This window comes from Falco punctatus (genome assembly GCF_963210335.1).
Source record: "Falco punctatus genome assembly, chromosome: 11".
Classification (NCBI taxonomy): domain Eukaryota; kingdom Metazoa; phylum Chordata; class Aves; order Falconiformes; family Falconidae; genus Falco; species Falco punctatus.
The window spans coordinates 34221572-34238696 of record NC_137591.1 but is presented as its reverse complement, the minus strand read 5'-3'; the positions used below and the strand labels follow the sequence as shown (position 1 = coordinate 34238696).

At 40.7% G+C, this 17125-nt stretch overlaps 1 protein-coding gene across 7 annotated transcripts in view; it reads right to left on the bottom strand.

Moving 5' to 3' along the window:
* CRB1 (crumbs cell polarity complex component 1) overlaps positions 1–16896 on the bottom strand; it is a 134685-nt gene extending 117789 nt beyond the window's left edge. For 6 of the 7 annotated variants that reach the window (XR_013931072.1, XM_080406471.1, XM_080406474.1 and 3 more), the window contains exon 1: positions 944–16896. Coding sequence is in view for 6 of the 7 variants with exons in the window: in XM_080406471.1 (XP_080262597.1) it covers positions 944–1019 (76 nt within the window). In the remaining variant the exon portion in view is untranslated. The remainder of the gene's footprint in view (positions 1–943) is intronic. The other variant, XM_080406470.1, reaches the window with a different exon arrangement.
* Positions 16897–17125: the final 229 nt, after the last annotated feature.

Sequence of the window (17125 nt, the reverse complement as noted above, 5' to 3'; positions counted from 1 at the left end):
TGATCCAACTGCATCTGTTTGCTTTTCAGTCTTTGATTTATGTTGGGCTGTAAACTGTCCAAGTAACAATTTGAGTGATGCAGCAACAGAAGGTGACCCAGATTACACAACACTGTATGCTAATGCCAAATCTTCTTGTTTAATGGCAGCTGCTCAGAGCTTTGTCTTACTGTGATTCACATTCAACAGACACAAATCAAACAACCTCCTCAGACAGACACACATCCTGCCTGTCTTCCTTTTAAACACGTTCAAGAGCTACTGCTTTTCATACACACATATCAGCCTCACCAGCTGAGGCCATTTAGCCTCCTTGGCTTGTATTTACTCTCAACCATCTGACACAATTATCAAGGAAACCCATTGTGACTTCCAATATTTTGCATACTTCTGTTTATGTGGAAGTTTGCTGAGAATATTGTCTCTATAAAAATAGTTGGACTTTTACACTCCCTCATAATGGAGATATTTAGAACACCAAATATATTGCAGTTGTTTAATAACTGATTTCTTTAGAAGTTGTAATTACGAAAGCTTATATGATAAAGCAACGAGTGCTACTGAAATATATAACATGAACAGCTTTAGCAATGGATAAAGTAGCCTAAATTTTAATCACATAGGTTTAAATTTACTGAATGAATGCTATCAAAATGCAGACTTTAACAGTTTTAACAGAATATTTTATTATGGCACTTTCAGTATGTGAAGCAAGGTATTAAAAATGCTTTAATTCCTCATTTAAATAAAAAGTTGAAGCGTGAAGACCAGGAAAGCTATCATGCAACGAGTACATACAACTTAGTTTCATGGACCAAATCTTTTTGGCATCTCCATCAAATTTGTAAAGCCTTCTGACAACACAGGCTTCCTGCTAGAGGTGCACGTCTAGCCATCTACCCAGGGGACATGTCAGAACAATAAGAAAAAGCGCAAAGCTTACTTTTAAAATGGATGAGCAGCAAAAAACTGAGGTAGAAGATGAGTAGAGAGTTAATTCTTGAATGAGCCATATTCATCTTGATAGGACATTCTCCACTGAGTTGCCTGTTGTCCAAAGGCTGGTGCTGATCCTCACTGCTTTCTCATCTCTGAAGCGAAGGTAACAATGAAGGCACCCAGTCCCCTACCAGCCATCTCTGCCTGTGCCCCTCATCAGCCCCTTCCCTGCAAACCTACAGACTTTGATTCAAAAGGCAGTGGTGCTTGTTAAGGTTTTACTTCAGCAGGTCCGAGTGATTTTTCAAACCTGGTGCAGATTTGTCTGCGAGCTGGACTGGAGTCTTCCCCTGGCTCTGGCGCAGAACCGTGCTGGGAGCGGTGTGCTCTGCCTGCCTGGCACTGCGCAGCACATAAGGCACAGCACCCTTAACCTTTCAAACCAAATCACTCATTACCCTTTACTGAACCTCCGTTACATCACACTCCTCCTGATTCACAGCACAAACACTTTATGTTTCTTGCATAAAGTCAGCTAACAAGCACTTTCTGTTTCTCACCCCATTAGCACATGAAGTAAAAAGATGAAACATCCCTGTTCTCAATCTTTTTTGTAGGTAGATATTAGCCTGCTCTCTTCCACAATCTTTTTTTGGTTTTGTTGTTATTGTTTATGCTGGATTTAAATGCTTTTGCCATTGCTAAAAAGCATAATTGGGAAGTGGCACAGGTCCTCTGACCTTCGTCAGGTTGTCTTTAATTTTGAACTGCTCCTAGAGAAACCAGTCACTTACAGACTCAGGAGATGACACAGTATGATGGATGAGAGAAGGGGATGGGGGCAGGGTATGGCAGCATTTCTCTTTAGCCAGAGCTGGCCTTTAGACGGCCGTGGCTGCCGCAGGTGCAGTCAGCCTGCCCGTAGCTAGAGGAGCCTCCCCAGCTGCCGAAAGTTGTCTCAGTGTCTAATGCCTGAACTGTTGACTACGACGTTGTCCACAGATATTAAAGCCTTGGTCTAGGCTGGCAGAAGGGAAGAAGAACCTGCCCCAGCAGCTGTGTTCAGATACCACAGTCCCAGTACAAGCTCTGGCCTTCTGGCACCTCACAAATCCAGGCATGAAGTCTATGTCTGCTATGGCTAAGCTGCACCATAACAATGATTGTCACAGCATCACTCAGGCCATGAGGCCAAGAAAGAGACAGCCTGCCTGTCTGGCAGTGAATCTGTCCCTTTCCACCACCCTTGCTCCTACCAGCCTTCCTGGCCCTCAGCGTTTCGCACTTGCCCTCCCTGCCTCCACGCAGAGCCCAGGCATTCCCAGCCCGGGAACAGCCCTGAAAATCCACTCAGCTGTTGCTACGTTAACACTACTGTAAAACAGGTAACATGCAATAAATCTGGTGCTGTCTTTTGTCCTCCCCAGTTCAGTGGAATCTTAATCCGCAGTTGAGGAAGCCTTTGGTAATACATTTAACTTCACTGTACGCTTAACTGAACCAAGCACAGACTTACAGCCAAGCATATGCCTAAGGCCTGAGGTGAGCGGGGAGCAGACTGTTGATGTCAACATGAATTTAAAAGTTGTTTATAATGGGAAGGTACGTTCACATCCACTCTTTCAGCTCAGTGAACTGAGTACTTTTAACATTTCTTCTGCTGCAGGGCCCTTCCTCTTCTCCCACCTCATTCATGTGCAACTGCACTCACCCGCCCGGTCTCTGTGGCGCATCTTTTCAGATACTCTTTCGCTTCTCCTGGCAGTAGCAGCTCTATCACCTCTGCTTCTCAGGGCATCCACCCTCCAGCCCCTTCAAGCCTCCCTGCTCCACCTGCTGTCCTGCAGGGGCTTCGGAGAGCTCTGGTCTCTCCCATGACAGCCCAGGCTGGATTTCCTGGTCAAGTGTCAAGAGCTAGGAATGTTAGAAGGAACTGGGTTCCTACTGGAAAGTCCTTAGGTAACTATAAAGTTAAATACAATTAAATGGCTAGTTGTATTTTTCAGCTGTTTCGCTTTTAGTATATGTACATTTAGAGTTGTTTGGATATTGTCCTCTCCTTGCCATCTGTCTATTCAGTTTCTGTTTAAAGCTACCTAGTAAAATATAGAAGCATTACAACAAAAACATGAAAATACTATTCTACCACGTGGGAATTCTTCCATTGGGCTAAACTATGCAGTTTTGCTCAGTGCTGACTTTCTGCTTTAAATGCATTATTGCTGAAGTTTGTTACTATGTAACTTACTTAAAGAAACAAGATTTCCCATTATAATTTTGAACGATTTTAAAATTGTTTTTGTAGAAATAGTCTCCATTAACAGGATCTTGATATGTCATCATATGGTGGTTATAACTGCTGATTAAATTAACTTCATCTTTATTAGGGAAACACACTGCACTGATCTAGAAGTTTAAGGAAGGCGGCATACTTCCATCAATTGTTAGAATATATTTGGTCTGAAGACCTACAGGTTCAATACACCAGCCAATTTAAAAAAAGAAATCCTTCAACTATTCAGAAATTAAGAGCCAAAATTCTTGATAAGAGAAGATGAAGTATTCAGTTCTGAGGAATATATGGTAAGTACTGCATGGAAGCACTTACATCTATTAAATCGGAATGTTTTTCTGATAGTTACACAAGCATGTGTAAAATCTGTTCCCTCAACAAAATTACCAGTCCTCAGACATGAAGATATGCCACCACTCTGAGAATATACTGTAGGTAAACATGTGTTGATATTTAAATTGATCTGCCAAGTAACTCTGTAGTTATTACAAGCCAATATAGAAAGTATATTGAAAAATCCTAGGCTTTTGGAAAGTTACTAAAATGTAATTGCTTTCAGGATAGCCAAAAGAGCTGCTTTTTCACTCTGTTTGAAACTGTGCTCTGTATTTCCCAATACCTATTTCAAATGTTTCTTCTTCTTCATGAGCTATTCATATCCCAGAATTAATGGGGAACAAACTAACTTAACACTGCCCCAATTCCTTGAGGTTGCCTACAGGAAAGGCTTCGATTTCTGCAGCACTGGCACTTCCTGAACATCATTTGTACTCAGTGAAGCGTAACATCTAATGTAATTTCCATATTTCTCAGCACAGCTTAGCTTTGATGAGGTTCTTCAGTCATATATCTCAGAAGCTATGCCATTTTCTCAGGGAGAAAGGGTTCGTGTTGCCATTTTCTTTCACTTAAGTGCTTGCCTTTTCCATTCTGATTGCTTCTTTGCAATAATTACAGTGTGGTATCATATCAGACTATACTCGTCAGTGTCAAGTCCTCTAAAATATGTTACTGCAACTCTGGACAGAAAACTTCATCATCTAACATCTCCTGTTGCCTAATATAAGCACTGTTTTCAACTTTCAGATGACAGCAGTACTGTGTATCTTCTGCTTCTCACTGCTAGGCCTGTTGTTTTCTGATTGTTCAATGTTGCTCCAATTTAAAGTGCAATTTTTATTGACAGCATCCTGTGCCTTCTAGGTCAAATACGTTTATAGGTGATTTCCTTAACTGGTACTTCTTTTCCAGTATGTAAAATCTTATGGTAGTTTTAATCCGAACTACAAAATGAACAGAAATTAGAGCAGTTAAATAATTCGTATAAAGTGTCAAATTCCCTTGCAAGTATAAGATGGTGGGTTTACAAAATGCTCGTGGCTGACTAACCTAAAGCTTTTATTAAGACCTTTTTGTTCACTGGCAATTAAACCATTGACAATTAGTCAGGAGCAGGTAGGTGATTTCATGGCAGTGGAAGAGTGACTGAGCTAAGGATAATATCGCCTAGAGGTTTTGGATATGCAGAACTCAGCCTGACAAGGTCCTGGGCAACCCGCTCAAACTAGACTTGCTCTGAGCAGGTGCTTGGACTAGAGACCCACATACGATCCTGTGATTCTCTGAATATAGCATTATATTTTCTGCACAAGTGTCAGTCTATATTGGCTCAGTCCCCAGTTTTGTATACCTAATGCAGAAAGCTTCTGCTTTATAAACCAGTGCTTGTATTTTCCTAGGGCCTTTGGCTTTCCTTGCTGGCATTCAGCAGTGCCCCTTGCTTACACCTTCTGTTAAGTTCTTGCTGGATTTCGTCACCAGATATGTGCCACTGCTCACCGTTGGGAGAATTTCATTTTACAAAGAACTATGGAGCGTGACAGCATGAAGTCACTGTGGTCTGACATCATGGTTTGGACACTCAAAATACATTCTGAAATATTTATTGAAAACTCAGGACAATGGAGTTTGCTAGAACAATGGACCTGACTAGATCATCTTCCTGTTTATGGTACTTGTACCCTCTTTATGAAGCAGCTCATAGACTGTATTTTTTTTAGCTTTTTGCTCTTTGAATGGACAAACCAACAGACAATGGACAAACCAATGTGAATAAGGGCTGACTAAAAGGTTTTGTGGATAGAGAGTTGTATTGTAACAGGAAGTTGTTTACCTCCTTAACAAAACTGCTATAGATCTATTTGCATTTTAATTAGGCAACTTGCAACAAGAACAACTATGTGCATTGATTTCCCACACTTGCAAAGCTAACTGCCTACAAGAGACAATTGGAAACTCCCTTGGCCCATGCTTTGCCACAGATAAATATTTTATGACTATATTTAATGCCTTGTATTAGTCTACAAGTATTACTTCTTTTGAGCTTCTTTTTCATTGCTTTTAGGATGTACAAATCTTTTTTTTTTTTAAAATGAACTCTTGCTTGGCTATTTTTATTCCTTCCTCAGCCTGAGTAGAACTTCAAAGCAGAACATTCTCTTCCAGATGACTCAGCAGAGCATGAGCTTCCAGTTCTGCCAATTTACAAATTATAAATGTTTTTGTGAAACTGAGGGGCTTTATCTGAAAACGTAGTTATTTTGCAAGAGTTGCCAAGTCTGTTACTCCCTTAAATGTAATTAATTTTTTTAAATTATGATTACTTTTTTGCTTCTCCTTGTAGCCATTTTCCTACTGAGTAATGAGGGATTTCTACCCTCATTTCTTTAACCAAAGATTACAGAAGTGTCAAGTGGATTCACTCAGATATATCTGGTTTTGGACATGATAGAAATAGACAGAGTGATAACCCAGCCTCCACTTCCAACTGTATTTTCAAATACATGAATTTCAAGCGGTGTTTGCTAGCACCTTGCACTTGTTCATGGTCAGGTACTAGTTAAGGTGCATGCTGTTCAAATTATTGCATTTCTGGCAAGGAGTTTAAGCTGTTTGGTTTTTCATATGAAGTCTCTCCTGAGTATTATACACTTAAGTAGGCAAAACAAAGTGACTCTGTAAGGTACAACAAGATTCCCCTGGGACCTGCAGAACTCAATAGCGTGTGATTCACTTATCCTCATCTTTGATGAATTTTTGCAAAATAACATGGTTTTATTGTATTGTGTGTGGCTGATATCACCAGGGAAGCAATTCCACTGTCAGATGAATGCTAGGTCAGGCCTTGTCAATGCAGATGAAAATTTGCAATTAGTATTCTGTACCTTGCTGCTAATGAACCGTCTAATCAGGAAGTTTCTGTCTGTACAAATAATCTTCCTGTGAGTGTCAAGGTTACAGGAGTGCTTGACAAAATGAGGCAGTGTTTTTACAAAAGCACTGATATATTAAATGCTAAATGGGTTGTAAATGTACTTTTTACTTCTATGTTTTTCACTTCAGCAGAGTAGACGTTAACAGACTTACAAATACCCCTCTAATTCTCTTCTTTTTCTTTCCTTCAGAGTGAGATAACTCATACAACAAAGCAGAAAGTCCTAAAACTGTAAGTATTGGAATTAATTTGAAAAACTAATCTGTTTCAGAGAAGGTAGTTGTATAGGCAAGCAACAGTTTCAACAGCATTTGGGAAAGACTGAAGTTAGTATGTAGCATCATTTCACCTGATCAATACTAAGTGGTTTCAGAAGGAATTCAGACCCAAAAACTCCAGCAGACAACAGAGTAGAGGAGGAGAAAGAGGAAGAACCAGGAAGGGAGGATTAGTAACCGAGGTTGGTTGAGTTTAACACACGCTATATATGTAAACATTTTACTTCTGGTGAATACTGTAATCATCCTAGGGACAGGGAAGAATGATAATTACAGACACACGGACAGACTGGGAAGGAGGAGGTGATTCTGAAACTGTTGTTCAACTTTTGGTCTTCACAAACAAAGAAAGCTGACAACCTACTTGGTTTCACAGGCCAAGCACTGGGCTGGGGGCCAAGAGACTAATTCTTTCCCCAGTTTTGCCTCACTGTGCTCACAGGTGAGGCGCGACAATTGTTTTCAGTGATAAATCATTCTGAGGTGCTGCAATTTGCAACGGAAATGCAAAACACAGCACTCATTAATAGTATTTGTAAAGGCCAAACAGAAAAGCTTCTTAATTTTTCCTGCTCTCTAATATCCCTTATAATTTTTTCCTTTCCTTTATTCAGTCATTGTATTGATTTTTTGTGACAAGGTTTTGAAAAGCATCTGACGATTTGGAGCATTTTGATTTGCAGTTTTCCAGTTGAAGGTCATGACTTTCACAAAGAGCAAAGCAAAATTTCCCTGCAGGCACCTCTGAAGTGTCTCAGTGTGGGTCCTGGCAAGTACTAAATTCCTCTTGGAAATCTTGGCCTCTGTGTTAAAGTATTAGACAGTATTGTGGGAACAATAGGTAACAGTAAGTGCCCCAAAGAGATATCAAGTTCCTGCTAAGTATTGGTTAAGACAGCATTCATCTTAATGCCAATGCGTTCCTCAAAGGCTGCGGTTTTGTACCAAACTAAATCCTGAAAGTTTGTCAGTTTGAATTATATTCTCCACAAGGTACAATGAAATAGTCTGGCTTCCAAATTTGTGTTGATTCAGAACATTTCACACCTATTTCAATCACAGGCACCAATACTGACCTCAGTGAAGATGACATACATGATGTCACTGTGTTCCCATGCCAGTGAAAGGAAAATGTCCCCTGGATGGAGAACGGCACAGCTTGATCTCTAAGCATCATGTTGGATGTGTGAGGGGGAAAGAGTGAAAGGTACTACTGTAATTGGGGGCCCCTTAAATCACCAGGTGGTTTGTTGCTGAATTCAGTTGCTGAACTGCATCTTAAATCTTGTCTGTGGGCATGCTGAGATCTTTGCATACGCTGAATTTCACACAGTGCTTTGTTTTTCTGGGTATCAGAACTTTGTCATTTTTTATTAAAATACAGCATTTTCATAGTAACTTCCTCCAATACAGTGAAAGCCTGGGTGAATATGATTGCTGTGCATAGGCAGCTGATGAGAGGACTTGCCTTAGCACCCACATTTGTACTTTGGCACCAGCATTCACCAAACGTAGTTTTGTGGGACTCAGACTTCTAAATCTGAGACCCTGAGTTTCCGGGGTACAAGAATTTCTAAGCCAGCACTTCTAAGGTAGTTGCCACTACCGGAGAAATACCATTTTGCTACCAGAAACTTCATCTTCAGTACCTTGGCTATAAACAAGCTGTTTTGTCCCATACAGAAGAACCTATGGGAAAAAAACGTGTTTGCAGTAGGGAACACAACATCCTTCCAGCAGCCACCATCTGAAGGCCCTGGTGTATTGCAGGAGCCCCTCATGCTGGCAGGGTAAGATTTCCTCCCATCTTTCAGCTGCACTCAGAACTGAGGACCTTAAGCACTGGTGTGAGAGAGTGAGGAGGAACTCCATTTCCTCACGAGACTTTCAAAAGACCTTTGCTTCAGGTCCTCAGCTGACCTACAGGAACAACTCCACGTGCCTGAAGAACAGCAAAGGCGGAGCCCTTTCAGAAATGTAGCCCTGAATGTTGCTAAATGGCAGAAATGAACTGATGCCTAAAGACACAGATCATACTGCTCACTCTTTTCTTAACTAAGATCAATCCAAGCGAATTGATTGGCAGTGTCCGACTGCTGGCGAACAGATAAAACACAAACCACGTTAACATTGACCCCACTCCTGCAGCAGCAAAGTCAGACTTCAGTATTAATTCAGTGAAGTAGATAAATTTAACATGTACTTATATAACACTGTTTTTAAGTAAGGTGGGAAACTGGTAACCCGAATCTAAATAATTACACCAAATTTCATTATGATGTGGCAATTGCAATTGGCTAATTAGTCAGGAAATGGTGCTAACTTTCTGAAGGCTGGCCACGCAGAACTTACTGTATTTGCTGTTCATTGCATTAGAAGCTATGGAAATAACTAGCCTAGTGGACCACACCATTTGTTGTCACTTAACGTGACTCTAATAATTTGGCATTTCTTCAGGACCATATCCTGCTACATGTCAGAAGTCCCACTGATTCTGAAAATAGGTGTTGCACTTGTAATACAAGACAGGAAGAAAATTTTTGTATCTGGCCAAACTTGATGCAAATCTAACATAGTCTGTAACAAAGATAAGAGACAAATTTATCTATTTATCTACTCACATTTATCATGGGCAAAAACTGTTTTGGACTGTATACCATTGTAAATGTGAGAACTGTTTTCCAAAAACTGGGCAGGAATATGAAGTTAGATGGTGATTTGTTTTAACCCCCCAGTCTCTGAAGTGGATCTGGTAAGAAATTTTTGGAGCCTTTTAGATGGAAGAGGGTGGGATTTTGTGGATGGATTTGAGGTTTTTTGGTGTTTTGTTGTGGTTTTTTTTCTTTTCCCTTTTTTTTTTTTTTTCCTTTTAACTATCTTTTATTTTAAAATTGCTTGGAAAAATTGTTTTGACAATTTTAGAAGGTATGACCTTCTTGCTATTATTTTTTTTCTTTTGGACAAGTGAAATAATTTTAAAGTGTTTTCAAAAGTTTGAAACATGAATTTATTCCTCCAACCAAACCTTTCAACTAATCCAAGGCACTTCTTATATAAAATACATTCAAGGTAAGAAACAAATATTAAAGATTCCAGTCTGTGGTTTAGTTTGGCAAAAGGAATATATTTTCCATGAGGAGGAAATCTTTCTCACTCCCAGATTTACTTTGAAGTCTCCTCTCCCTATCTTGAGTCAAATAAAGTACACTAGTGCAAGCAGAATTTAAAAAACACTCCTAAGAGGAAAAGCAATAGTGAATCTGTGGCGTGTAAATGCACCCACACATCTGTCAGCCCTTTCATCACCAAACCCAACAGCTCTTGGAGCACCCCTGGGCATTGTGGCCAAGACTGGCAAAGATGCTCCAATGTAAGCAAGTGGCTGTGTGGCACAAAAATCAACTATAGGAAAGGATATGAGTAAGCGTAACTCCTCCAGAAGTAAAGCCGCTAGCCTTTCATTTAGAAGTGTTACAGTGCCCTATCAACTTTGCCATATTAAAGTAAAATTAATTTAAGAACTGGTTCTCCTCTTCAGCTATTTTTACTGGAAAAGCATGCTTCTTTCTGAAATGAAATAACGTTAATCTTGGGATAACAAGTAACCTCACCAAGAGAGACATGTACAACTGATCATAATGTTGTACTGAAATTTACTGAAATGGATTTGGCTTCAGTGATACCCCAGGTAGTAAGTTGGTTTTGTCAATTTGTTTTCATTGGGGAAGGTCATTGTTACAATGTGATTGTTGCAGGATTACTCTGTAGTGTTATATTTTGCGATCACTACAAGAAGACCTTATCCTGCTACTGCATTTATAGAACATTTTTCTAACTCAGTTGTCATTTAATTGTCATTAATTTTGTTTCTTTTCTTTAGTATGATTTTTTTAAATAACTTTCCTGTAGAGATTTCTTGTACAAGATTCTTTGCTGGCTGTTTATGCATATTGAATCACTAACAAATCAGAATTAATTCTGTATTTCCAGGTTTTTTTTAGTTAAACATTTTTCTTCTGTGCTGTGTGCCTGCATGGTTCATATTCTAACTACTGCTTTTTTGACTGGAAGCCAGTTTGTCTTGTTCCATGTTTTTAATAGTGGCGTCAAAGCATAATTAATTTACTTGTAATCTGCTTCTTGACATCAAAATCTAATTATATTTTCTTGGGAAAATGTTGTAATTACTATTAAAATATAATTAAGAAATCAGATAATAAAATGTCACCTAAAATAAACAGGGTCCTGAAATTCTCACTTACACTGTAGAGATGGTTCAGAAACAGATATAATGCTTTCATTATGTACGTGGGTTTTTTTCTTTCTTATAGTGAGCGAAGTAATACACACCATAAGTTTGTAACTGCAGCCTTTCATCCTAAGTAAACTGGCAACGCACCACAGAATATGTAAATTGGGCTCAGACAAACGAACAATGAAAGTTAAAGTGCTCATATAACCTGAAAATATCCTTCAGTTTTTACAGTTCAGTCTCTTTAAGGAAAACTGTATTGTAGATTATACATACCTTTAACTTTATAATTCAAAACGAATAACAAATTATATGGAGAGTGATTAAGGAGAGTAAAGAATAGCATTTTAATCTCCTCCTACACCTTGCAGCACCCTGCCTTTCTAGCAGAGAGATGAATCTTGATTGCCTGACAACTGTAACCATGTGGAGGTTCATCACAAAGGGAAGGAGGAGAGCTCTGGAAAGCCTTGGTAAACACCGCGCTGGCAGCCCTAGCTGACTGCTTCTAGCTGTCCTTACAACTACATAGCGGGTATTAGCCAAGGACACACAGGCTTAAAAGGTACTGTTAATTTGTCAGCTTCATGCGCTAACTTTCCAACAAAATACCATCGTTGGCTTTCTGGTTTTTTTCCCCATTCAGAATCTTTTATGCATTATACTTTATTTCTGAAAATGTCTTCAATAGCAAGTGTTGCTTTCCCTTAAATAAAAATGACTAAGCATGTTGTACACATGTTTCTACATGCATATACAGTTGTATTGTAACCTGTGCGCCAAATTCTGCTTTCTACTGGGCAATGTAAGTGTTCTGCAGGTGCATGACTATATGGCTCAGACGCGACAGCATTTGTCTACTCCAGCCCAAGCAGCTGTCAGTTGGCTCTGGCAGCAATTAGAGAGGTGCTGTAAGTATAGCAGGGGTCTCTTCTGCCTTGGCAAGGGAGTTGAGCGTCAACGGGATGGACCAGTGTGCAACCAAGCTGTGTTGTGGAAAGACGCAGGAGATGGCTCTCCCTGGCAATGTAGTTCTGTTTCATGCGTGATTCAAGAAAATGTGTATGTCCAGGCACAAACAAACCGGTTGCATTGTGCCATAACCTAAACAAGCTAGGCTGGATAACAGATGCACAGCATTTAGCTCATATGGAACTTAATGTAGCTGGACTGCTATAACATCAAAGAAGCTTTTAAACTTGGTAATGTAAGTGAGCTAGCTAGTTCAGTACCTCTTCCTTGTGTCATTGCAAGCAACGCATTCCTTAAGACCTTGGGGGGCCATGACCAAGTGTTAACCTGAACAAGAACAGACCTTGGCATGCTCAGTGTCTCATTTCTTCAGCTCCAACCAATCCACACAGTAAACCAGGCAGCCCCTCAGTACATCAGTCTAACGCTATGTCAAACGTGCCTCAAGTTTCAAAGTAGTATGAGTTGAAAACTTTCTACATCCTTGCAAGGGTACTAGATAAAAGACCTGGAATCTTAAGTATAAATCAGTGCAAACCCTTCACCTGAGGAATTTCATGGTAGAACTCCTAATTTCATGTTCTCCATAAATCTGAAGACACAGAACGACCTTTGGGTTCCTACTATGACAGAGAATATATATTAAAAGATCAGCATTTTCTATGTAAAACACAACGACTTTTCTTAGGGGTAAAACCCCATGAATGCCTACAGAGAGAGAGAGCAGAATGGCTGTTACTTGTATCCTGTGGCCCAACAAACAGCACCAAGTCTGACTGTAATAAAGCCCCAATTACCTAACTCTAGGGGAGGGTAGCTGGCATTTTCCTATGTCCAATGATTTAATTGGGCCTGCCAGCCAGGGCTAATTGGTTTCTGGTTGACTGAAAAAAGTGACGGTGACATCAGCTCTCTGCTACCCTTCATTATTGAAATTCTTGTTGTCTTTTAACAGGGCCGCAGCACACGGCGCTCCAGCAGCTTTCACAGGTCTCTCGTCATGCAGTGCAATGGAAATGCAGCAACGTAAGACACAGAGAAACCCTTTCAAGCTGTTTATCCCATATGTTTTTGTGATACATTTTTGAGAACCAATATTATTTCTGTGCAGCAAAGTCTGGTTTTGCCTGTTCTATGGGAAATTTGGTAACACTGTTGCAGTCATGATGGTCTGAGTCTATAAACAAGGCAAGGTTTATTGGCAGAGGCAATACCTTTTAGTAATCCAGCTGATATGGCCGGAAAAATAAAGATGATTTTGGGCACATGAAGTATTCTTGCAGTCACATGCCCAAAGCTGGTCTGGTTTTAGTTCAGGTGGTCACATGAACCACCTGACCTAACAAAAGATATGACATTTCTACTCAATTCTTGCCTTGCTTATAGGAAAATACCTCTTCCATGCTAGTGGTATTGCAACAGGTTTAATTTGTTCTGTTGAACGCATGGCCCAAAACAACAGAAAAATTATGTAAGTCCTTGTTTCTTCTTTACGCAGCTTCAGGCAGGGAGTACAGCTCTAATTTGCAGTGATTTTGTAACGCTGCTTGAGTCTGAGATCAGAAGAGGGGCAGACCGGGTACTTCCTCCAGTGCTACTTTCATTCAGCTTTCCTCTCGCTCTCCCTCCCTTCTCCTGGGCTGCCGAGCACTGGGGGGTCCAGTGGAGTAGGCACGGATGACAGCGCCGCAAGCACTGGCAGGAATGTACAGGGGCAATTTCTCTCTACCCAAGGACTTATCCAGCTGCTCTGTTTTTCAAAGCACAAAGGCAATGCAGTGCACCTACGTATCTACCTGTAGAGCAAGCCTAGGACTGAGTTCCGACGTAACAGACTTAACAAAACTTCTGCATTATTGTGACAGCAGTGAATGTCTTGTTCCTAGCCCCTGCTAATTTCATCATGGGGCTGCGCTGGAATAGCATTCCAGGAGGAAATCTTCTCTGTGGAGTCCTTAGCCTTACAGCTCTCTGCAACTTCCACGCTGCATTAATCCCCCAGGAACAGACGGCAACGGCCATGGTCATTGTTATTCAGCCCATACCCAGAGACAGAAGAGTGGAGAGAGCAGCCCCAGCGGAGGTACGGCACCCACCCTCCCCTGTGTTAAGCTTCTCAGAAGGAGAGAGGCAGGCTGGCACCCGGGCTGACCTGACCTTTCGTACACATTTCGCTTGCTGCACTTTAGAGAGGAGACAAGAGGGAAAGCCTGATCAACAGGATTCACATGTCAAACGTTCATAATAGTATAAGCCTCCAGTTGTTTAGTGCCCCAGAGAGACATGAATTGAGAGACTGGGGTAGTCTTTTCATGGCCTATTTGAAAGAATTTCTTGGCAATGGTTCTAGCAATGGACTTTATTCAGCACTGTTGGCTAGAAAACTTGTTCAAGTCTCCAGACAATCTTATAACCCTTTCACTTCACAGCCTAATCTAAAACACTTGCGCCTATGTGGTGACTGGCAATAAAATACAGAAAAATCCAAGAAGAGAGGAAGCATAGGCTTTGTGGGTTCCTCCCTAGGTCCCACCCATCACTGACACATCTGGGATACAAAAAGGATGAATGACAGCATGGGTCATTTCAGCAGCATCACACGCTGTGAACCCATGGCAAATTACCTCTAAAATTCAGAGAGAGAGGGAGAGAGAGAGAGATTTACTTTAGATAAATGTCACAGCCAAAGTGAAGGCAGCTGTTTAGAAGGGGATGTGAATGTGTACGCCACTAGATTTGTAACTGGGTACTCACAGTGAACAGCTGTTAAAGAATAGATTGGGAATAAACTGAAATTACTCAGCCAGGTCCTAAAACTTGCATGCTATTTTCATGTAATTTTATTTCTCTTTGGTTGGCAGCTAAGTGTTTAACATCAGAGTCAATCCCCTGTCCACTTATTGTTTACATTGTATTTGATTCAAATATGTCATTTCTAGTTTCGCCGTATCTCAGAAGTGAAGATCTTGAGCTGGAGAAAAAGTATTTCAAGATGAAACCACCTCCTCCAACACCAAACCCTCTTGCACAAACCTACTTCTGAATTTCCAACAATTCAAGAATATTCATCTGATAAATATACTATTTTCTTGGGCAAACCAAAACTGCTGCATTTGCTAATTATATACAGTCTCACATTGGTGAGCAAGTGATTTTTCTTTGATTGATGCTGTCTTTCTTTAATTAAACATAGAAGTCAGCTTTTTTAATCTACGTGAGATATTCTATTAACTGGCAAGAAAATTTAGCATGAATAAACACTGGAACAAAAAGGATTAATATAGCTAAATTTTGCCTGTACCACTTCAACTATAAAAGAATTAATGCTGAAAGAATCATAACAAGCTGAGAGTTCAAGGACATTCTGTTTCCAGAGCATAATTATTGTAGCGATGCCAGTCATGGTAATGGATCACTTAGCATTGCATAATTCTTTGAACTAAATCCTTCATGTAATATAAAACACCAAAAGAGAAAAAGTGTTACCTAGGCTTGTGCTAAGTCAAAGTGCCTGCTGAGCTTGTAGACTTTGGCAATTAAGACAGATGTAGCTGCTTTGTAGATTGCCAAGAAACCATATAGTACCCAACACAGAGAAAAAAAATATCAGGGGGGAAAAGAATTGGGTAGTTATCCAGAGAGAAAAAACCAAAGCAACAAACGCAGAACCCAACAACACAGAAGAAACGAACCACATGGTTGAAGACATTGAATTTACTTTTTAATGAGCAGTGGGAAGAAAATTATGACCGGGCCAAAGTCCATGCTATAATGCAGAGATGCAACTTCTACTTTTTTTGTGGGAAAACTAGATGCTGATGGAAGTAGTTATGCCCAGAATATTTTTGTTTGGGTATAATTCATCACTTATTTGTATCTAAGGACAGGCACCAAGTTTGTTTTCAAATGGGAATAAATGCCTTCTACTAGCAATTCAACTTTCTGCATTTGAAGCGTCTCCCAAGTAGATGCAGAAATACAAAATCTCAAGAAAAAAATTGAATCTGCATTAATTTTTCTATGCCAGGGAACAGGTATGGAAATGCTGGTCCATGGCAATCTAGCAGTTACAGACTGAGAAGCACCTGAATCCCACTACAGTGCAGTGACAAGTGACAACAAAGCAAGTCTCAAGCCTGTTCCACAGAACAGTTTCCTAGTTTGGATACACTTGCTGGCAAAATAGTTCTCATCAAGGTTGTGTTTTCCTTGCATATTTCATTCATGAAAACTCATGGAGCACGTAGATTTATACTTCTGCACTGATGATATATTTGCTATGGGAACAGTAATACCCAAGAAGCCAGTTACCGGCTACATGTTTTATGTATGTATTATTCAGATGAGAGTGAAATGTAAGAGTCAGCTTAAAACTTAAGAGTTCCTTGCTCTCAAAACCTCATTTTTCCATGCAAAATCAAAAGAGAAACTTATTTTTACAGTTTACATACAGCTTAACTATGACTGTATGGAAAAGTAAGTCAAGCAGGCACAAACAGCATCCTAAAAGAGCAGATGCCCTGAAGGTAAGCAGATCTTTGCCTTCAGTGCAAGAAAAACATAGCAATACGGATTGCTCTGTTGCTGCTGATTGGTGCCATCATTTCGCCTCGGAAGTAAGAACTGAATGGAGAAACTGACACTAATTAAGGTATTATTTGAAATAGTGGGATATTAAAATATAATTCGATTTTAATGTACTGTTACAGTGAAAAAAATTTAGCCAGCTGTAGGCTTCAATTAAAAAGTGTAAGAGCGCTGCAAGCACAGCCGGTGCAGTCACAACTAGGAGGTGACAAATGCTTTGAGACTTTTCAGTATTTTTGTGGGAAAACGCAATGCCTGGAGGTCGGCGGTGCGGGTTGTGCCAAGTGGCTGCCCACGCACAGCTCCCTCCTGAGCAGCTGCCGCCGAGCGACGCGCAGCCCTGCGCCGGGTGACGGCTCCTCGAGGCGTCCGACACCGGCCCCGGCAGCCGGTACCTTGGGGCGGCCGCACCCGGCGGAGCGAGGGCGAGCGACTCCCGGCACGGCCGGGCCACGCGTGGGCCTGCTGCCCTTTCCTCGCCGGGGAGGACGGCAGCTGGGAACTTCCCAAGCTCGTATGTGAAGTGCTTC